We start from the raw sequence: 25,078 nt of genomic DNA, 5'->3' as shown, positions 1-25,078 counted from the left end.
CAGGCGAATACATTCTAATGGCATTACTGATAATTTTTCATATTAAGATTCGCGGTTTAGTTCTATGGTTGAGTTCAGAAGACTTAGCTGGGCAGTACTCTTCAAAATTGGTGATCTAGCATCAGCAGACATTGCAGATACTTATCCTCTGCAAGATCGGAGATCTCGCTTGTAGAATGATGCCAGTTAGATGATTTAAAATGTCTTCAGACCAAACTTGTTTCACTATTTCACTATTTGATTAAAATTGAATGTATACACACTAAAAATAGATCGACTGATCGAACTAAAATATGTCTTTTTCTACAAATTTTTTGTCATGCTTGCTTCTGATAAGTGTTTCGCCTCGATTTTTTTGAATTTTTTCTTATTTTTATTGCAAAATATTGTCACATGTTTTTATGCAAAAAATGCATTAAGATTTTTGGCACTAAAATCGATTACTTGATTGGTGCAAGCGTTTGCCTCGTAGCATGTGCTGGCTGCCATATCAAATGGCACCCGTTAGCAGCCGCGGCTATCCAGACGCCATTTCGAAAATTGAAAAGCAACTACGCGCACATAAACAAGCAAGCATTTGAAAAAGTATGTATGTATGTATAGTATATAGTATATACATATATTGGAGTATGTTTATGTGTATATCTAACGCACCTTTGCAAACTTATCTAACCAAATGCTGCGCCATTGCTTAACTGCGTCGTAGCAATATTTCTTGCAGCAGCCTAGATTGCTAAAAAAGCACAAAAAAAAACGGAAAACAAGAAAAACGATCATCGACAGCGAATAGCCAGCCAATTCGCGTGGCTTTGGCGCCCACTCAAAAAACGCCTTAATAAATGCGAGTATGTGTTGGTAAGCGCATATGTGAACCGGACCGTCAGCAAACGCCATTAGAGCATTATTCGACTTATTCGTGCGTTCATTCCCTCACACATATGTACATACATATATACATATGTATGCATATAAACCCATTAAAACATTCAGTTCGCATAACCATGTCGCACCGTCTCCAGCAGCCGATCGTGTGATCTGTTTGCGCTTGATACGACGATCTATAGCGATCGATGTGAGCATAAGTGGGTTGATACAAGTTTATATATGTATATGTATGTTTGTATAGTACATATGTAGCACATAATATGTTCGGTTTGTATGCCTGTCATGTTTTGTGGGAACTGTGACCGAAGTGGGTAGCGCGCCTTAACCAATCGCCGTACAATTATGCATGTGAGTGATCGTGACGACGATCTTGGCAGATCATTTGCGCCGACTGGCCCATCACAGCTAAAGCGGCTTCGACATTTCACTGTATATAGTATATGTATATATGTGTATATACATATGTATATATAATATAATTTATTTTTCTTTTTTGTTGCTATTTCTTACTCTTGTCTCGATTCAAGTCGATTTTGCTCGAGCATAAACTGATTTCAGTAGACTTTTTATTTTGTGCCTTGTATGAGCAAGCTATATTTCTTGAATGGTGCCAGTTTTGCGTCTTCTCGCTCGTGCACTCGCCTTTCTTGTTGTTTATATATGTAGATATTTTTTTATATATCGCGTTCGCCGCATTGTTGAACGTGGCAGCAGCGCTGATGATCTACCCACATTTTGGTACATTCGAAATTGCCATTTTTTCATATTTATCATTTATTTTTTTTGCTTGTTGTTGTAGTGTTTTGCCCTTAATGTTATTCAGTTAGATTTCTTTGTTTTGCTTTGCTTCGGTTATCTTTGATTTGGTTTCGTTTTGTGGGCAGCTCGACGCTCTTACATATGTATGGCCATTTGATCTACACGAATTTCGCGCCGAAACGTAGCAACACACATACATACGTGCTCGTGAGTGTTCGGACATAAGTCGCTATAAGCAATGGTTGGCCTGTTCAATTCGCCGCTGATGGTTTTCTTCTGCTCCCCGTTTGCTTTTGCTTTTGTAAAATTAATTTGTGCTTAAAAAGTTTGAACTATGCTGGCGTTTTTTGCGTTGAATTGACATTAATTAAGCAATAGTTTCTGTTTTCTTTGCACAATCTCTGGCGTGCTTGTGTGTGTTGATCGATGGCATGCTCACAGGCGCATAATGAACTATTGTTGTATTTGTGTGTGTGATTTTCGCTGCTGCCTTGTGCCATTTTGACTATTTTAATTTTCTTTGCATAAAATTTTTGCAAATTTGCGTTGATTAATGGGTTTCTTGTATAGCGTGGCGAATAATTTTCGACTGATTTATCTCATTTCTTAACAAATAGTCTTAATAAATGTATAGTTGTTTGTGTTTTCTTAATTAAGATTTGAAAAAAATATATGCATATGTACATATGTATATATGTGTGCACGTGATGCGTATCATTGAAGAAACTAATGCCTTTTCTTGTGCTCTCACCAAACAGTAATTGTTTGTTCGAAGATTTATGCAATTCGAAGATATTTATCACAGCCTTTGTGCTCATTTTGTAAAATAATGTATTTGTTTGCTTTTTTTATTAGTGAAGTATACATATATTTTGCTTGTTTTCTTCTTAATGAACTTTTTCGTTTTTCTTATAAACCTACTTTCTATTTAATATTTTTTATATAAATTAAATACAATAATAAAAATAATTTTTAATTTTTTTTTTGAAAATATGTGAAGTTAACTTTGTTTTAAACTAATAGCTAGCAGTTGAATAAATTTTCTTGCTCCTTCCATCATACATACATACATACATATATGGCTCTCACAGCAATGTTTTAGGTTAGAAAACATATAAATAAATTTTACACAGCAATAATCAATAAAATTATATAATTTGTAACCTGAAAATATGGAAAATAATAATTCATAATTTTCAAGGTTAATATTCCAAGCATTTCACTTTTTCAGTTTTATTCTGGATTCGTCAACAAATATTTTCAGTATTTTTAAGTTCAAAATTAAAAAAAAAACAACAAATTAAGTAATTGCCTAAAAATTAAAAAAAAATATAATTATTGAAGGCAAATATAATAATATTATACAAAAATAATAATTATTAAAAATAAATATAATAATATTAAAAAAATATAAAAATAATAATTTAAAAATAAAAACAATGATTAAAACAACCAATCAATTCGATCTCAGAAGTTGTCCATTAACACATTTTTTAGGTTAAAAAACAGATAAAGCAATTTTTCGCTGAAAATATTTATAAAATTGTATAATTTTTAACTAAAAAGTAACGAAAATGAAAATTCATAATTTTCAAGATCAAGACTCTTAAGTTTTCTAGTTATTTTTTTAGGACTTATTTTGGATTGGTCAATAATTTTTTCAGCGCGTTTGAGCTCAAAAAATGAAAAAAAATTAACTTTCTGCGTTTCTATCAAAAAAATAATAAAAATATTTAGGTTACTTTTAAGTTAGAAAACAAAAAATTAAGCAATTTTTCGAATTAATCATTAGTAAAGTTATACGATCTTAAACCGAAAATATCGAAAATACATAACTTAGCTTAAAATGTCAAGACTCAAAGCTTTTTAAGCTTTTCAGTTTTATTCCAGATCGATCAAAATCTTTTTCTGAGCTTTAAAAAAACAAATTGAGTTTTTGCTTTCAAAAAAAAAACTAATTATTGGTCTCAAAAGTGTTTAGTAACACGATTTTTTGGTTAAAAAATGCATAGAGCAGATTTTCACATCAAAGATAAAAAATATATTGTTTGTTTACTAAAAAAATACTGAAAACCGAATATTCATACCTTTAGAGCCTTACTCTGAATCGAATACCTTTTTAAGTTCGGGTCTGGCCACAATCAGAGCCATAAAAGTTTTTTTGTCCAAAATAAAAATAAAATTGAAGTTCGTGGCCGTCACAGCATTTTCGAACTAAAATCAAAACATACTTTTGAAATATTTAGCTTTGCATATTTATTTTTAGATGCCTATTATGATTTTGAGACATATTTTTAAAATAGATTAAAATCGCTAGTAAAAGAAACAACCGATTTTCAACTGAAAATAACGAAAATTGATAATATTATAACATGGAAGCCTTGGCTTTCAAATAATTATGTATTAATAAATTTTTTTTCACAGTTTTGATGTCCAAAATTTAGAAAATGAGAAAAACAGATTTTTTTTTTGTTTAAACAATACTCCCGTCACAAAAGTTTTATTACTAAGCCCAAGAAATTTTACGGACAGTTGTTTGAAATATATTTTTTTTGTAAATAACTTAAACTGCATTTTTTAATGTTAAATAATATTTTTATTAAAAAAAATCACACATTTTTATTAAAGCAAATTTTTTAAGAAAAATTAAACAAAAATTGATAAATAAAAAAAAATTAAAATTAAATATTTATTAAAAAAATATTTTTTTTAATTATTTATTAAATATTTTTTTTATTTATTAAATATTTATTAATTTTTTATTTAATTATTAAATTCTTATTAATAAATATTTTTTATTAGTTATTGAATATTTTTTAATTTATTAAATATTTATTAATAAATATTTTTTATTATTTATTGAATTTTTTATTTAAAAATTATTAAGTATTTATTAATTTATATTATTATTTATACTTCCGTCACAAAAGTTTTATTACTAAGCCCAAGAAATTTTAAGGACAGTTGTTTGAAATATTTTTTTTTTTTTGTAAATAATTTAAACTGCATTTTTTAATGTTAAATAATATTTTTATTAAAAAAATTTACACATTTTTAATCAAACAAATTTTTTAAGAAAAATTAAAAAAAAATGATAAATAAAAAAAAATTAAAATTAAATATTTATTAAAAAAATATTTTTTATAATTAATTAAATATTTTTTTTATTTATTAAATATTTATTAATTTTTTATTTAATTATTAAATTCTTATTAATAAATATTTTTTATTATTTATTGAATTTTTTATATAAAAATTATTTATATTTATTAATTTTTTTTAATATTTTTTATTATTTACTAATTTTTTATTTATTTATTAAATATTCTTTTTAGGAAAAATATTTTTAACATAAAAAAATTAAATTCTAGTTAATTAAGAAAACAAATAATTTAATATTTTTTGCTGTAAATGTTTATACTTTAATAAGTTCGAGTTCAAAAGAAATAAATATATTTTCCATGACAACTAATTTTTTGTGACAAAATTTAATTAATGTAATGCAAAATTGTTTTCTTTCAAATATGTGTGAAAAAATAAATAATTACAGCTGTTTCCTTCGCATTGATACACATAGACTAAAAACACATAAAAATAATCAGTTACAATATATTTCTTTGAATACGAAATTATCAATAAAAACGACTTTTTTATATGAAAACTTGTAAATGCAACAAAGTGTTTGTTTTTCTGAAAACTCATATTCTCCAAGCAACGTTTTTTACTGAAAGCTCATTTCTCCCACAAAGACTGAAATAGTAAATTTCCTTTCGCAACAAAATGACCAACTTTTTTACCACAACAGCAATGCCTTACAAGCTCGTATTTATAAAGCATTTGAAAAAGAGAAAACAAGTATTAGAAACCTTAGACCTAGGTTGGGTTGAATTTTATCTCTTTTCATAAATCAATTTATAGGCGTTTATGAATATATGAGTTTTTCTAAGTAAAATAATTATATGTATGTAAGTACCAATTAATTACAAAACGATATCAGTTACGCTTCATTTGAATATCATAGAAATATGCATATTTCTAAATGCTTTTTCTTAGATCTAGCGCGCCTTACATTGCGATAAGCGTTTTTCGCGAATAGTTTTGTTCACTTTACGTTGATAAAAACACTCGCTGCAGTTTTTTTCAATTGAAAAACTCAGGCGTCCGAATATAAATTGTTTTCCACATTTATTTTTTTACAAAAAGCATATTAGATTTCCATACAAAGTTGCTTACGCGGAAGTGGCGCTTCATTAGAAGTGCAAAGGAATTACAATGTGATTACAATTTGAAATCACAAAAAAATTCGTCTCAAGTTTTTAGAAAGTTCACGCCTAAGAAATATACACAGTTTGTATCATTAAATAGGCACATTTATATATTGATCTGTTTCCGGTTGAGCTATTGGCGATTTAATGCCTTTATAAAAGTGTTTATAAAAACACACATGTTGACATAAAAAATTATTTTTGTTTTTTAATCATATAACTTAATCATTTATATTCTGCAGTTATACTACATTGTATTGCTTAGTTAACAGCAGAAGTTATACAAATAAGTCACAATTTTTTATGTAACCGTAATACATATTAAATATATACATGTGTGTATGTGCCCGATTTACTACAAAAACCTTCAAACTTGGACTACGGCAACTTTTCACATATTGGAGTATGTTAAATGCTCTCGATTGAAGGTGTCTGGATCAAGTGGCATATGTTAAAATATTAGTTAAGGTTATGTTGCCATAGACCTAATTGAGATTTTGAACTGGTCTGTTCAGTAACTTGAACTAAACCCTATACATAATATACGGACCAGCCAATTCGACAGAATTTTGGAAAGAGCTACTTTTGAACTTTGTCAGTATCTCATAGATTACATTCCCTTGAGGTATCACCTAATATGTTTCTAAAATTATATTTTACAATAAATCAACCATATTGTCAGTCAATGTCTTAAAAAACTAAACCAATAATAATACTTATTTTTAATAATTTCTATAAAGAAGATAGCGTTTTCACATCTTAATCTCAAAAAGTTACCAACAAGGTCTTTTAAAAACCATTTTGGAAAGATTTTGAATTGCCTTTACGTTTTTAAGCCACGTATGAATGTTAACAGTACCAAAATAACAACAAATTTGTTTTTTATAAGGTTAGGTTGAGCTAGGTTAGTGTGGTAGGTCAATGAGCCACGCACAGACCAGTTTTGGTCCTTTGCGATACAAGATGGAGTTCAGTTGCTAAATCCATGAGGAGTAGTAATTCTTAAGATACCTGGGCTTGACGTGAATTTCTAGAGACTCTGCGGGCTCACTATCGATACCTCCTCCAGTGCATCATACCGTGGGGACCACAGATGCTTACAGCGTAGTCTTGCCGATGCGGGGCAAGTGCACAAGAGGTGTTTCGTTATTTCCCTGGTGCCTTGCTTTAGATATTTCCTGCAGTCTTCTTGATCTGTCAGCCCCATTCTGCGTTCGTGTGCCGTCATCTGACAGCGGCCATCGGTGCCTAAATCGGAATTAAAATTTTCATTTTTTATTAATGTTGAAGGAAGGTTTTTAAAAGTCTAGTTTCTTTAAAATTATATTTTTGTAAATTTTCTGAAAATATTTTTTTATTTGTTGATCAACATTTATGTATTTTTTGTTTAAAAAATCTTGGATTGAAAATCCCGAAATTGAAATTTTCATTTTAAGCAAAAATGTGACTAAAATTTCTCAGAATTTTTAAAATGCAAAATCGGAATTAAAAATAAAGTTTTCAACTCAAAATCGGTATTAAAAATTCATAACCTATAAATCGTTTCAATGTGTAAGTTTGGCGATCACTGCTCTAAGTTCTCGAAGATGATGGTTAAAACACGAAGTACGCAAGCGCGAAAAAATTCCGAATTCAAAAACATTAATTTTCAAATTTATATTTCAATACGTTAATTGGGATACAAAATTTATTTTATACTCAATATTATATTCAATTGGCTAGAAATTAGAAAATTATCTTTAATTAAGTTTTGGGGATTAAAAAAAAAGTTTATTAAAAATTAATTCAAATATTCCTTATACATTATCTGTAAACTTGCTTCTGGTTAAAATAAAAAGACCAAACTTTTTTGCTAAAATTTTCAACCAGCGAAAATTTTTAATGAAATTAATTTGTTTTTTTTTAAGAAATTCTAAAAGAAATTATAATATCGTTTTATACAGAGTAGTAGAGCCGTTTGTAGTAGTAGTCTGCCTCAAAATGCATATTTCCATATACACATAATAAGAAAATACATACATATGTACATGCGCATATATGTATGCATTTACTATGTACATACATATGTATATATGCACTTGCAAATGAGCTACAGAAACACTCATACGGCACAGATGAAATCCCGATTGCAATTCAAATCAAACAGACTGAAGTGAAATGAGCAATCCGACAAAATATAGTAATATCAGAGCAACAGCAACAAAAGCTAAAGCACCAAAGAAGATAACCAAGCGATTGCCACTTGTATGGCAAGCGCTTAATGTCCAATAAACACACAGCGCAAACGCTCACAACAACCATCCAACTCAAACGGCCGAGAGTCAGCATGGGAAATTCCTCCGCACACGAGATTTGAGTGAATATTCATTTTCAAGTTCATTCCGGTCGTGTGGGCATGCACAAATACCAATAAGCAGACGATTGGAGCAAAGGCAAAACCACCACCAACAAGCGGTGGTAGTACGCACACACACACACACATAAGCACACACAGTGGCTCGCGTACGATTAGTGAACTCAGAGCAACGGCGACTGCTACCAATTGAGCGCTCGGGCGATGAACACGGCTAACAGAGTGCAAACCAAGCAAACAACAAGCAATAACAATTACAACAAACACACATATTGAGCGCATTTAGGCGCACAGTAGCAGCTTGTGGAGGCAAGGCAGAAAGGCAAGTTGACGTTGAAGGCAGCGACGGCGGCGACGGTGGCGGCGCATACACCAGCGCAAACAACTTCTACACCCAAAGGCAGCAACTTCAGTTGTAAAACGGATGTCGAATGTTACAGAGGTACGGCACGGACGATACCTCGACGGGCACCAGCGTAAAAACGTAGTAGAAACCACAGACGGCAGCACCACGCACATACACACATGCAAAGTGTACGATCAGTGCGAGTATGAAATAATTAAAAAACAACTACAATAAATATTCAAAAGTGTTGTGCGCATTCATTGACTGATGCTTTGGTTTGGTGAATGTGAATTCACGTTGAAAATTCGTTAATTGACTGGATTACGCTGACAAGTGATCGCGCCAGAGGATCGCTTAATAACACGGTTAGCAAATAGCAAATAGCAACTATAATATAAAACAACAAGAAACAAACAAACATGCAGATTTATTAGCTGTGTAAATGATTCAGCAAGTGCATTAACTAAAAGCATATTAAAAACGTTCACGAAAGAATTATCGCGATCATTAAGGATCTGTGCGACGAACATATTTGTAGGCCAGTGTGCGAACTTGGTGATTTATGGCGAAAGCGTACAAGTGGCAGGCAGCTAGAGATTAAAAGCATAATAAAAAACACAGCAGATATAGCAAAAGTATACAATATTATATACCGATCTATATAGAAAAAGAAACAAAACTAACAAGTGATTTGTGCGCTGAATGGCCAAGAATTGTTTAAGACATTTGATTTCTTTCATTTACGCGAAAAATTGTGCGCGTGTAGTGGGCGCGCGATCGCCTGTGAACTGAGTGGCCAGAATCTAATGCGCAGAAAAATAGCAAAATTTGATAAAAGTAAATAAATACACGTTGTGGTGTTTTCATAAAAACGTATGATCGTAGATTCTGGGAAAAAAATTTATCGCGGTTTAATTCAAAAGCAAAACAACACATATACTATGTATAAGCTTTCATATAAAGTTGGATATTTATGTGCTTGTATATGCAAATCCAACTAACGTCGAAGTGTACGTGCTAATTGGAGATCGACTGACGTGATCGTTTATAATGCCGACGGCAAATTGTAAGGCGCATAAGAATTAGAAACAAAAAAATTCAAACAAAAAGCAGCAATAACAAACAGTGGCAGTTTAAAAAACAAAAAAAATTTAATAATTAAATAATTAATAAAAACTGAATTTAAAAATAATTAAAAAAATTGTTAAAAACTTGCATTTAAAAATATAAATAAATTTTAATTACAATTGGTAACTAAAGCAGCAACATTAATACAGTGGCAGTTAAAAAAATTTTGAAATTAAAAAAAACTTGTATGAACAAAAACAATAATAAATTGTGTATATAAACAAATAACAATTAAAAGAAATTACGTCAAATTTGAAAGTGACTTAAAAACGCCAGTACTTAAATTTTAACATTTAACAGCAGTTGAAAAAATAAAAAATTATAATTGGTATGAAAAAAAATTTATGAAATTAAAAAAAAAAACTATTTAAATAAAAAAATATATTTTGTAAAATAGTAAAACATTTTGTTTACAAAAATATTGATTAATTTTAAAAAGTATTTAAAGCAAATTAATAAGAAATTTAATAAATAAAAATTAAAAACACTTTAAAACTTAAATAAAAAATTAATTTAATCATTACAAAAGTAATGTTACATAAAATTTTAAAAATTTAAAGAAACATAAGTTATCTAAAAATTATAAATTTAAAAGCAATAAACAATTTCAATAAAAAAAAGCCTTAAAAACAAAAAAAAACGAATAAAAATAAAAAATTAAAGGAAAAGTTTACTAAAAAGTGTAAAAATTGATATTTAAAAGAAACAAATTATTTAAACCAAAAAAAGCCCTCAAAAACATTAAAAAAGGTAAAAATATAATAAACAAAATACTTAAATAAAACAATAATGCAAAAATAAAGAAATAAAAAATTCCTAACAATTTTTCATTTATATTATTAAAGATATGAAATAACAAATAATAAAAGAAAAAATAATAATACATAAGAGAAATAAAATATTTTAAATACAAATTTAAAAAAATAACATTTGCAAAAAATATTTAATTTAAATTAATAAACAATTATTTAAAATACATAAACAATTAAATAAATAAAACATTTAAAAAAAAAAAAAAAATTTACTATAAATATAAAAAAAATTAACAAAATAAAAATTTGGACAATAAAACAAAAAAATTAAAGAAAATAACTTTGCTTAAATTTGTTAAACTTATATTTAAATCATTAGAAAATTTAATAAAAAATTAAAAAACAATATCTAAATAATAAATAATTTATTGTTTAATTTTGAGCAACAAAATAAAAAGTGCTAACAATAAATGAAAAAATCAACGCAAACAAGCAACTAAAGCACGTGACTGCAAATAAACTGCAACCCCTAAAATCAAAAAATTTGTGCGAACTTTCCAAACAACAAACCCAAGAACCCAAATAAATCAGAAATAAATTGACAAACTCAATCTCAATTGAAATAATTACAGTGAAGCCCACTCAATTGCTTTCAATATCAATTATTTGCAAAATCAGAAACCCAAATCCGCCCGAAAACGAAATTAAAAATTCATTTAATTGAAAGCGGCGAGAAAGAAAAAGACTTCACAACGATCGCCGCACACAATCTAAACGCCGACGTCAATGACGAGCAATTTCCCAATAAACAATTTGAAAATTTCTCATTGCCGTCGTTGCCCAGCCATAGAAGAAAACGTGAAGACATGCCGCCCTCTGCGTTCCTAGTTGGTTCCACCATTTCGACAACAGCAAAGACAGCAGCAGCAGCAGTGACAGCAACGAGTAGCAGTAACAGCAATAACGGCATTTGTAACGCACGCAGCACACCAACAAAATATACGATTTTGACGCCAGCAACAACACCGAAACTGCTGTCGCCGATAAAGAACACATCGTCGACCTGTTCCTCGCCATCGCTGTCGCCACAAGCATTGCAAGCGCGTTACGCGGCGTGTAGCCCCACCAGCGCACACAAATACATTAATAATAATAATAACAACAACAACAATAATAATAATAACAATTGTCAAACAGTACAAAATTACAATTACTTAAGTGCTACGACACAACAACAACACAACAGCAACAACAACAACAACAGCTGCAACAGGATCAGCTGGAGCAGCAATATTTGCAATTGCAACAGTATCAGGCACAGCAGCAGTTGAAGCGATCAACGCCACAAAAAATGGTGCTGCAAAGCTATGAAAATTACACCTCTTACCATTTGCCTGCCCATCATCAGCACGCTGCGCATGCGTTGACGCATCAGCTGTCGTTGCCACAGTCGCATCAGCAACATCAGGCGCAACAGCAGCAGCATCAACAACATGCGCAACAACACCAGCCTCAGTCACAGCATCAGCAGCAAACGCATCAATATCAACAACAGTCGCCGCAACATCAACAGCAGCAACAACAACACCTGCAGCAGCAAGGTTTGCAGTCGATGACGCAGCATCATCGCTTGTCGGGCGGCAGCACTGGCAGCGCCTCTGTTAGTTCCTCGTCATCGTCCGGCGGCGCCTCGACAACCGCTGCAGGCCTCGGTGGCAGCACGTCGGGCTTGAGCACAGCCGCTTCGTCGTTGCTTGACTCACCGAATCCTACCGCCTCGTCGCTCGGCATTGGCTACTTCAATGACATGGCCACCAATTATGTTGGTGACTACTCCTCGCCACATCATCCAACCGCGAACTCATATTACACCGACATCGATGCGAATTTCTTTAGTCAAGGTAAACATTTAGGAAGTTTAATTCATCGTAGTCTTTGTGGTAGTCAAAATGTATTTAATTGTCGAGATAAAAAGCGGTCTACTTGATGAATGTTTTGAAGAGATACATTCCGTTCTCTTATTTTATGCTCTCAAAATACCTACGTTGTTGTACTATCTTAAAAATTCTATTAAGATTCTCGTTCAGCGCGAAATGTGATATACAATCCCATATATGATTGATAAATAACCGGTATATCGGTTATAATGGCTTAACATACATATAATTTCTTTAGATTTTCTAGTTATGCAGTCAGTTCGTGAATCTCACTCCTCAAAACTTTTTTGCGATCTCTGTTTAGGAAACCGCGAGACTTTCGTTTTAGTTCAAGGTTCTTACCGTTCTCTATTATTTTTCGACTTTGTAATTTTTTTATGTTAGGATCTAGAGGCTTATAAGAAATATTACAATATTCGAAATTTTTATGTGAAATATGGTTTTCTAAAAAGAGAAAATAACGAAATATTCTTGAATATTGTGTTTTGCGGATTATACTATACTCGTATAAGGCATATAAGTATGTACCTTTTTTCACGAGAGAAATTTGACTTGAACACTTTTGAGGACAAAGTAATTTGGAACCCTGATTGTTTTTTTCCATTGCTCGGCTATTACCAGATTGAGATTGAAATATCTCGGTAGATATCATTATCGTACATAGCCACTTGGGTTGGGTATTAACTGCCTTAAATATTTGTGGTAAGCTCAAAATGCTTCGTCAACCTAAGAGGATCTATCTGTTGCTCCACTTTTAGGCAAAGAACGAACATCTGCCCAAGTGAGATCCAACGATTGTGATCAACCCTACGAGCTGTACTAACCTAACCTATCCATTTCTAGTAATTTAAACTGCTACTTAATAGCGAAAACGCTTCCTGATTTTGAAAAATTTTTTTTTGTATTCAAAAATAAAAATCGATAATGCAATGCCATGCCTACAACATTTCTCCAATTTTTTTTTAAATTCAGATTTTTTAAACAATGTCGCGTTAACGTCTGTGAAATAATACTTTCCGATTACCAGGATGTCATGAAGCGTATTATTACTGGCGTTGAGTCGTGGATCTATGTTTATGACCCGGAAACAGACAATCAATCGGACGAATATCGTGGCAAAGGTGAGCCGAAGCCGGAAAACCACGTCAAACAAGCTCCGTGTGACTTCTAACTATTCAGCAAACTCAAACGACTGATCCGGGAAAACCGTTTTGAGTCAATTGAAGGCATTAAATGTGAATCGCTACCCGCATTGAGAGAAATACTTTGAGGGGGACGACACAGATTTTGAAGAATAAATTGAGAGTCTTAAAATTATGAGCAAAGTCTTACTATATATTGTGATACCACTAATTGTTTTTGGGAACATTGCAAAGTTTACAGTCCTTAAATTCTTCTTAACTGGATATAAATCCAAGCCTGTTTCAAATACATAGACGCGACTGTACTGGGAATGAACACATGCTGTATTAATTAGAATGTTTCAAGCTATATTTTAGGTCACACGAAATCGATCATGTTCATTCTTCAAAGATGGTTCCTCCGAAAGTACTTGTAAACAAATAATAAGTAACATTCTGATCCACGTAGTAATCTTGGATTGAGAAGATTACGCCTTTTTACGCTTTTGTCATCCCCCTATTTATACCCTGTACTTAGCATCCTTGCTATTACAAGTAACATTTTTGACTCCCGGAGTAATCTTAGACTGAGAAGATTAACCCCTTTTCAGTCTCCTTTGCTATGCGCCTCATTATATCCTGAACTCAGCATCCTTAATTTTACAAATAATGCAAATATTTAAGATTCGTCTAAAAATTTGTACAACAACAAATATCCGGTGGAGCCCACACACACACACATACGCACAAACGAGCTTAAGCATGAAATACACAACAGAAGGAAACTTTAATTAAAAATCCTAGCTATTTATTGTCTAGCTTTTACAAATACAAAACAAATTTGATAAGACACTTAATTAGTACAATCTATTTGACACCTCTACGCTAATGAAACACGCTCACGCCTACGGCTGTCAAAAGTTAAACGCTGACAACTTTAGCAGCAGAAGACAAGCATTGACTGTCTGCCTTCAACTCCACTGAGCAACACACTAAGCGCATAGCAGCAGTGGCCGATGCCGATGCCGTCGCTGTGGCATGGAAAATTAATATTGACATCAAAGCGAGATTTCGTGTTGCATGCCACAAATATGCTAAAGTGAAATGAAACGAAACTTTAATTATGTGCTCAGCAACGCGACGCGGCTGGTTGCAACTTAATTGCGCACTAACGAGGGTGTGAACTTGTGATAAATGTAAATATAAATAAGCGCAAAGCACACGCATACACACACACCCAACTAAATGTAAATACTGTTATGCATGCCCATATAAATTTCGAAAATGTGCGCGTGTATGTATGTGTGTGTGCGTTTATTTTGGCGCTTGTTGGTCGCAAGACGCTCGGGATGAGTGAAATGCTAAGCTGCTCGAGTAATTAAATTGCAATTTATTTAAATTCCCAGGCACAGGCGTTCATTTGCAACAACAACAACAACAAGAACACATTTCGGTACATGTTTATATGCTTACAACAATAGCTGTGTATGTGTGTGTGGTTGAGTGTGTGCGCCTGTGGGTGGCTATTAAATACAAGCAGGCATGCATGTGAGGGTTGCGCCAGCGCGATATTTACACCAATAAGTCAATGTGTGTTGTGTGTATTTACAAATGTATGGCAACCACAGTGACATTGCCGCCATGCGACCGCAGCTCGGTGAATCAACAAGTCGCTGTTGCTTTGTGCTGCCCGCAGTTTTTTTTCAGTTCCTTTTTGCTTTTTGCCTGAGCGCGCAATTGGCACCCCGCCGCCGGTTTGGTTAAGTGGCTGTGATTTTACGAGCATGTACATATGTATATGTGTGTGCGTGTGCTTGTACAAGATATGTATGTATGTATATTGTCATATGCCTAACTAAGCCTATTATTTGGGCATTTTTGTTGATGATTTGTACCGCAGAGTGGCTCTTTAGAATATCGCTACGCTCTTACGCTATTTATTGTGCCTTGATTAAGTGTCCGATTTTAATGAATTTTGAATTGAATTTAACTAAGTATTATTTTTCGCTGGAACAATGAAGTATTGAAATAAAATCTTTTGGGGAATGAATGACAACAAGCAGCCTAAGTACTTCAGCTAACTTAAATTAGAATTAATCAATTGGAAATGCATTTTAAGTGGGGGAAATTGTCGTAGTAATTTTATGTAGTAGACCATAGTTCATCTCAAAATTTAGCTCAATTTTAATTTATTTTTTTGTTTTTTTTTTTTTGCAAAATTGGTTTCGATTTCCGCCTAATATTGGGATTAATTTATGACAAAAATTTTAGAAATTGAACAAGAGCTTCATAATTGTCATTTATAACTATGAATCAGCGCTAGAGGGATGCCCAACTTATTTCAGTTTGAAAGCGCCTCAAAATGAGCTTTTTTTATTAAATTTTACATTGTTGCCAGATCAGATAAAATACGAGTTTTTGGGTATTGAAATTAAAACACCCAACATTTATAACGTTCATAAATTATTTTAGTTTGTATAATTATCATATTAATATTTATATATTTTTTATGATTTAATGGTTGATCCGTGTAATAGTTTCGGAGACACAGCCTTGCAGCTTGTGCGATCGAGACTAGCTAGGCTAAAAGCACCGTCTTTAAACGCGTTTTTCTCGAAATTGTGTTTTTAAAGTCGGTTGGCAAGATTTTTCAAGAACTACTCACCCGATCTTCATGAATTTTTACGCAGGCCGTTGAGATACAATTCTGAAATACTTGAGCGAAGGATTTTTTTTTTAAATAGTTGTCTATTTGAAAAAAAAATGTCGCGAAAGTTTCACAGAAAATTTTCATTTTTTGGTAAAATTGTCTACCAGAAATACAATTTTCACTTTTTTTCTTCGTCCAAATTCTAAGTTAAGGTTTTAACTAAAATACGTGTTTTTTTACTTTAGATGCTACTGTAAGCAGTTATTCTGCCAAGTCTGGGCGCAACTTTTTTCCGAAAGGTAATTTTTTATATGTATGAAAAAAAAAATTTTGGAAAAATTGAACAACTGTTTTTTTACCCAAGTGAATTCGTGTAACCCCTTAATACTAGTTTCTAATAATTTTCAATTGAAAATTAATATTATTTTGCATTACAAGACAAAGCAATCCATCAAGTACATTTAAATTTCGTGATTTCCTTAATTTTCATTGTTTTAGATTTTTATTAGTGATCTTGCAAGGCGGCAAGAATTCCCTCCATTAATATTTATTTTTAGTAGAATTTCAATCTGCTCGTTCCAGTCGTTCCTATTGTGAAATATCAAAACCTATCCTAACCAATAAACTATCAAGTCGGCTCTCTCAATTCCAACGTCATGAGAGTTGGCACCTATTTATGGCTGCTATGAATTATGCCGTTACTCAGTTTAAAAAAATTCGCCAATATTAAGTATTTTGGAGATAATTACTTTATTACTTAGCTACAGTTCTGAATATAAATCGCTAGACTCTCTATATAAGGCTAAGCTTGTAAGTATTTTATAATAATATCGCCTCTTAAAATATGTTGGATATATTAGACTATGTAGAAAATAATATACAAAAAGCTCTCATTCAAAAAAAAATTTTGGTCACATTGAAATTCACTTTTTCACATATTTCAACAATATTTTCGCTTACGAATCATCTTGAAGCTATAATTTTCAGTTATAAATAACCGAATACTTACAAAGAGAATGATATAGTTTTTCATAAATCTTTTGTTGCGAAAAAAATTAAACCACAAATTAATCACAAAATCAGCAGATATTCATTCTTCGTAAATCGGTGATTCTTTTGCACAAATTTTGTACCGCATTAACTAACTGACTTCTCACTAACTGGAAGTTTACGAGTCAGGTACTTCCAACCGTAAAAAATATTAAATTTTCTCGATAAAGAAATGTATTTTATGTCATTAGCAAGTTAATTGCAGTTATTTACATATATACATTATCTCTAATTAATTTATAAAATTATCATATTTCGCTAAAAACTCTAGTTGATTAGTTATTTTAGTGTTTAACCGTAAACTTTAAAAATTAGAAAAACAATAAAAAAATGGTTGACTGGACTTAAATAGAACATTTTTGGTGTTTATGGAAATGTAACCCTGATTTTTAAATATAATTTGAACAAGTGTTTACATAAATGTGGCCCCGCTTCAAAAATACTGGTTGTTATTGTCTGCTTTTGTCTGTCTCAGAGTATTTGCAGTAGTTTGAATGAACTGTAATCCCGATTTTCTAGACCAACATAAGCGACCTATTGATCATTTGTGATTTTTTAGAGATAAATAAATAAATATCTATTATTAATAAATAAATAAATAAACTTTAATACGGTGATTGATTTTGAAAAAATTTAAAATTCGCTTGATCCCCTAGCCTGTCTGTAAGCAATCCTCCAAAAAAGGATGCCTGACAGTTAAGATAATTTTTCTGCTCAAAATTATCACAAATTCTAAAACCAAATAAACATTGATTATTACTATAGATGGATACAGTAAGCAGAAGGATACATATATATTCCTTAGATCATTGGCTGACAAATATATCTAAAAAAGTCGCGTGAAAATTGCAGCCGTTTCGATGAAAATTTCCTCATCCACTCTGAAACAGCGATTCGAGAAAACCTCGTGTAAAGTTTGTTGTAAAAGGCTCCCCAAATTTTAAAGGAGTTTTTCTCGCACATATCTTCGAAACTATTTGCAAGGTTGGCTGCAAGTTTTCACATAATATTCTCAAATATGTACATACATATGTATATGCAAATATGTATATCAAATATACATAGATACTCGTATATGCAAAAAAGTCGAGTTCTCAAGTGGATATAACCACTTAAAGGGAGATTTGGTGTTCCAAAAAGCGCCTTCACTTCATCATCAACAAAAATTTTAGTGAAAAATAATGAACCTATCAATATTTCAATATCTATTTGCTTATGCATTGAACCTAAATCACATCGAAAACCACTTTTGTGGCAAAAATATTTCCCACAAAAGTTCGAATTTTCCCTGCAGGGGTTATGGTGTTAATATTCTCCATGCACCCCATCAAGTGGGAGGAGTATTCTGTGCCTCATTGCTTCATCTCCACCATACAACGCGATGTGTATGTCAGTTTGTATGCGAGTGTGAGCCCGTGAGTGATTTCACATCTCTCCAACAACATGCCGTATCTGCGCAGTATCGAAAGCAGATTATACCCCTAGAACACAAAAAAAAAAACAAAAAAGTTTCACGCTTTGCAAGCGCGCAACAGACAGAGACAGTCGGCAGCAGGCGTTATGCGAGCTGCTTGGGCATAACGAGTTGTTCCATTCAAGCGCTCGCACCGATATGTGTGACCAGCAAGCAGGCTGTGAATTAACGCTTCGCTTGTGAATGAATAAATGCAACTGGATTTGAATGAATGGTTGAAAGCGCTCGCCACTTAAATGAGCAGCTAACTCAGTGACGTTTGCAAGCTAGCGGCTGAATAAACCTTTCCTTAAATAATTCTCATATTCAACAGGTTTCGAACAACAATTTCTTTTGCATTACTGTATTTTTACATTCATATATAATGTGTATTTGTATTTGTACATATTCCATATTATTGGCGCTCAATTGTGCTCTAACGCGCCAAGTATGAATGAACGCTTGCCCACCTTTCACAGTTTCACAGTCGCCCAGCTATGGCCTGTGGGAGCAATATTGGCGCAATGCGCTCTTCTCACACTCGTTTAAGCTCCCCGCTACACGATAATCACGCGATTCATTTGCTCTGCTCACTAGCAGCGCTGCTATTAGCCATTGCTTTTGTCATGTATGTACATGCCTGTCTGTGCGTGTTTGTGTTTTCTGTGTTTTTGTTTTAGCAGCATTTGGAGCTCATTTTGTGTACGCTTTGTTTTTGTGTTGGTGTTGAGTGCGCTTTTGATTGGTTTTCGAATTTCATCGAATCAGCGCCGCAAGTTAATGGGGCGCGAACGGTGCTCTTACGAGACAATGTTGTTTTTGAGTTGAACTATTGAAGACAAGACAATTGAATGATGGGCACGCCTTCTGAGGAGACTGAAGCTGCAGAGATGTTTACTTGTGAACTTTATACATGAATGTATATGAGTATATAATTTTTCTTTGATTTAGCTTGCAAATTAACCGTATGCGTATACATACATACTATATGCATATACGTACGTATGTATAAAGAAATCGTAGAAAAATTATATTTTAGGTTGGTTCATTTGAATGCATTTCAGCTGCGTTTATATACATACATACATATGTCATAAACAAATGACAACACAGCGAAATGAAGAAAAATGTATATTAATATACATACATACATACATATGTACATACATATGTAGGTAGATACATATTGTATGTACATATTTACACGTATGCATAAACTTATTTATGACCCTCATTATGCATATAAGGCCTAAGATAAAAAGCATTGCAAGTTTTAGCTTACCTCGGTCTAATTTTTCTGCCTAGTACAAATGTGTTTTATAATGTCTTGCCAATTTATCTTAGACAATACGTGCATTTTGCTGCTTTTTAAATATTAGATAATGAAAGAAATAAATAAAAATAACAATAAAAGACAAATTTTAACAAATATTAAAAATAAACGTACGCAATATATTCATGAAAATATATAATCATTATTCGTGAGGCTGTTTCCTCTCAGACTTCTGTAGGCTGTAGAGATTCGGAAAAGTAAATTTAAAACAAGAAAAAACGTTAACTTCGGCTGCACCGAGGCTAATATACCCTTCACAGGGTATGCATTTCTTTTAGTAACTATGTGTCCAGTTTGTATTGAAGCTATATGCTACAGTTAACCGATCTGAACAATTTTTTCGAAGATTATATTATTACCTTAAGCAGTAATCCATGTCAAATTTCGTGAAGATACCACGTCAGATACATATGTGCATATGTACATATATACATATGTATGTGGTATAGAGTTCCACTCGCCTCGTCACGCCGATTATTTTTTATATAGTCACCTAAATTGCAAAATAACGTAACCTCACTTTTCGTAAGTTTACAGGCGGAGGAAAATCGATCTAATTGAAAACACGCATTTTGAAACAAAAATTGAGTTTTGGTTATAAAACGGTTATATGTTGGTTATCATACTGAACATACTGAACAAAATTTGAGTTTTGGTTATAAAATGGTTATATGTATATCGGTTATCATACACTCATATTGAAACAAAATTTGAGTTTTGGTTATAAATAGTTATGTATATATTGGTTATCATACACTCATATTGATTGGTTACTATATCTGACAGCGATTTTCGATGTTTTTGATGATACATTGATTTGCATTTTAGAAGACGTTATGTAAATATTTTATCTCCAAAATTTTCTTCGGGCTGTTACAAACTACGTGGCAAACTTAATATACCCTGATCAGGGTATTAAAAATATTTACACGTATTTAATTGAATACTTAAAATTAAATAAAGCGTATCATTTAACGTAACTTATTTTTTAATAATTAATTTAATTGAACAAAAGCTCTGAATTAATTTTACATGATCAAAGCATTACAACAACAACATTTTTCTTTCATTCTAGGCTACAGCAGTAATCCGCATGATCACAGCAACAACAGCCCGCCCCCGCAAACGCAACAACAAACGCAGAATGCTAACAACAATGGTGGTTCGTTGCTTTCGCATGCGCAGCAGCAGCAACAACAACAACAACAGTCGCAACAAAGCAATCCCGCCGCCAACAGCAATGCGTCAGGCGTCAACGCCAACCAGTCGACCGGTCCGACGCCCAATCACAACAACAACAACAGTGCCAATATGAATTACATGCACGTGGCGTTACGAAACTCGGCCGCTGCGGCCGCACTCTACAGCCAACATCAGATGAAAGAGGAACCGGGCACACAGAACACCTCCTCCTATTCGAGTCTTGGCAGTGGCAGTAGTAACGGCCAAACCGATCCGGCTGATCTCTCTGTTTCATCCGTTTATGGTTTGCCACCACATCTGGCAGGTGCGGCCGCTGCGGCAGCTGTTGCTGCAGCCACCGGTGTACATTACGATGATAATGATTATCACAGCACGATCTCATCGCAAGAACATCCGAATTATCAGGATAGCGGCGCCGATTTCTATGGACTTGCTGTGGCGAATAATGAACAGAAATACAATGCCTACGGACGCTCACCATTCCCCGATTCCTATGCCTCGGAGTATGGTTCGTACGATCCAACGCGTTTCTCATCAATGAGCGGTCAGTCGCCGGCAGATCAATGGGGCGTGCATCATGCTGGGCAACATTCGGCCGCGTATATGAATACGATGAGTTTGGAGAAGGCACTCATGGGCGCATATCCCATGCAAGGTGGTGTGCCGTGCTTTACCGGCTCTGGGCCGATACAGTTGTGGCAATTTCTATTGGAGCTGCTGATGGATAAGACGTGTCAGGGCTTCATTTCGTGGACTGGCGATGGCTGGGAGTTCAAGTTGACCGATCCAGATGAGGTGAGTTGTCGTGTGAGAGGAAATATTAATGTAAAAAATAAAACATAGGGTTTGGAACGAAATTCAAAGTAGGAAAATATGAAGCGTAAGAGAAAAGTCTGTAGAAGACAAGTATTTAGAGGGTTTTGAAGAGCAAGACTTAATATTTCATGCAGAGAAACTGAGCGTTTTCGAATAAAAAATTTAAAAATGTATCTCAATTAAGAAGTTAGAAAGGAGGTTCGGTCTAGTTATATGAAGTACTATATTTCCACAACTCTACAGTGAACCCGTCAAAGCTAATGCATCCATTGAACATTTCCAGGTTGCTCGTCGCTGGGGTATACGCAAGAATAAGCCAAAAATGAACTACGAAAAGCTCAGTCGTGGTCTCCGCTATTATTACGACAAGAACATCATCCATAAGACGGCAGGCAAGCGCTACGTCTACAAATTCGTTTGTGATCTACAAAACCTGATTGGGTAAGTTGTGTCATAGAGATGAGCGCATTGAGCAGTTTTTTTTTAATTATCTCCGTTTTCGTTTCGTATTACAGCTACACGCCAGAAGAATTATGTGCTAAATATGACCTCAAGACGGACAAGAAAGATGATGATTAGATTGCTGTTTGAGGGCTGAACGCCTAGGCGGTAAACTAAAGTTAGCTATGACTACAGCAACGAGCCCCCAAGCCAACCAACCCCACACTCACACATACACACACACTCAAAGTGAACCTAAAGCTGTGCTTTAATTGCGAGTGCAAACTTGACAATGCCAAATGCTATGAGATCATCAAGCTAACCTCATTATTGGTTCCAAGTTCGCACATGTGGGCGTCCGCAAGTGGTGTGTGGTCGGGGGTTGCGGTGCATGCATGCGAATGTGGATTCTTCCAAATGTGCTTAATTTTTGAAAGTACACACACACATTATTTACACACACATACATACACATAGAGAAGCATATAATATATACACATTTGCAGTTGTAATTATATTTTAGTACGCATACATATATGCATATGCATATACCGTTATTTAAAGTATGTATTTGCTATTTTCTGTGCTTACTCATGTTTAAGTCATTTAATTATGAATTCAATTAATTTGTTTGAGGAGATTACAAGCTTACTTATATAGTATACATATATGCATACATAACTGTACATAGTGTGCTAAGGAACATAAGTCGTGCGCACGAAAAATAAGAGAAACCCTAATAATCGTGATCTTAATTTTAAGTTTGCACAACAGTTTTACATTATTACATAACATATACATATAACGTACTCATAATTTATATAAAATATTGCAAATATTTAGTGAGAAACGAAAATATAATTTTAATGTTACTTTTCTAAATTAAATAGCTGTTAGTTATTAAAAATAAATTAAAAATCATAAAAACGTTGTATAAATTTCTAAATATGAAAATTAGTGTGCTTAAGTAAAAAAAAAATCAAAAATATCTAAGTTTTTTAGTGCCTAGTATGTTTTAAAGCGCAATTTTTCATATAAGTTAATTTTAATTTAAAAGTATATACTTTCAGAAAGTTGCTAAATTCAAAAGAAAATTTGGTTAAAAAAAATATTTTGAGTAATAGGAAAAATAAAAAAATAAAATAAAATATATTGGAGAAAAAATGTTTTAAGTTATATAATAATCAATAAATTTCAAAACTAATGAAGAATAATTAAAATATAAAAAATCTGCTAAAACCTGAACTAATTTATTAAAAAAAAAATAAATAAAAATAAAGTAAAAGAAATAAATGTAAAAATTGCAAATAAAATAAAAAATAAAACAAAATATGATAAAAAGGTAGAATTGAAGTTAAAAGAAATCAGAGAAAGCTATTATAAAATTAAATCCAAATTAAATAAAACAAAACAATAAAATAAATAAGAAAAGGAAATTCAATTAAAACAAACCAAAAGGAAAATAAAATAAAAAATAAAACTTAATTTTAATTAAATTAAAAAACAAATAAAAGAAGCAAACATTAAATTAAAATAATTAGAAAAATTAATAAAATAAAAAAAAAATAAAAGAGTTCAACTAATTAAATGAACAGAAATAAAAAAAGAAATTGAATTAAACAAAAAAAAAAATAAATAAAAATGTATAATAAAAAAATCAATAAAATCACAAAAATAATATCAAATAAAATAACAGAAAAAAATTAAATATATGAAACCAATAAAATTTATATTAAATTAAAATAATATAATAGAAAACCTAATAAAATAAAAGAAATTAAAAAACTAAAAGAATAAAATTAAATAATCCAACAGAAATAAAAAAAAAATTTTATTAAATAATTAAATAAGAAAAAAATATAAATTAAATAAATATAATAAAAAATCAAAAAAAAATAACAAAAATTATATTATATAAAATAACAGTAAAAGAATAAATTAAATGAAAACAATAAAATGTATAATAAGTTAAAATAATAAATAAATAAAATAAAAACGAATGAAAAGAAGTAAATAAAAACAACAAAACAAAACAGTATATTAATTAAAAATAAAATGAAATGAAATAAAACTAAATCAAAAACTAAAACAAAATAAAATTAAATTAAATTAAATTTATATCTTTTTTATTTAATTTAATTTTATTTTGTTATATTAAACTAAAACGAATTGATATGGAAAATAAAATTATAATGAAATAAAAGAAAAAATAAATTAAAATAAAAATTAAGGAAATTTAAAAATCAAAAAAAAAAAAAAAAAAATAAAATAAAAGCAAACTATAATAAAATTAAATTAAATAAAAAAATATAGATAAAATAAATATAAAATTGAATTAAAGTAAAATAAAACAAATTGAGATATGACAAAATAGAAAAATAAATAAATGAAAAGTAAAATAAATTTTGAACAAATTTATAATAAATTAAAATAAAATAAATCTAAAAAATACATAAAACAAAATAAAACAAATTAAATTCGAAAATTAAATTAAATGAACATAAAAAGTTAATAAAATAAAATTTAAATTTAATTTTATTTATTAAATTAAAATAAAATAGAGGCAAACTATAACAAAAAAATAAA

General features: G+C 31.5%; 1 protein-coding gene across 1 annotated transcript; it reads left to right on the top strand.

Moving 5' to 3' along the window:
• The first annotated feature begins 10,815 nt into the window (after positions 1-10,815).
• On the top strand, positions 10,816-24,007 carry LOC126765868 (ETS-like protein pointed). Its single transcript, XM_050483546.1, is given in 5 exon segments — positions 10,816-11,727; positions 11,730-12,389; positions 21,108-22,030; positions 22,335-22,492; positions 22,567-24,007. Coding segments are annotated over 5 exon segments (2,178 nt in total). The 5' UTR covers positions 10,816-11,354; the 3' UTR covers positions 22,631-24,007.
• Positions 24,008-25,078: the final 1,071 nt, after the last annotated feature.

The sequence above is a fragment of the Bactrocera neohumeralis genome, chromosome 2 (assembly GCF_024586455.1).
Source record: "Bactrocera neohumeralis isolate Rockhampton chromosome 2, APGP_CSIRO_Bneo_wtdbg2-racon-allhic-juicebox.fasta_v2, whole genome shotgun sequence".
NCBI classification, from domain to species: Eukaryota; Metazoa; Arthropoda; class Insecta; order Diptera; family Tephritidae; genus Bactrocera; species Bactrocera neohumeralis.
Note: the sequence above shows the minus strand (reverse complement) of the source record. Positions and strands in the feature narration are given on the sequence as shown.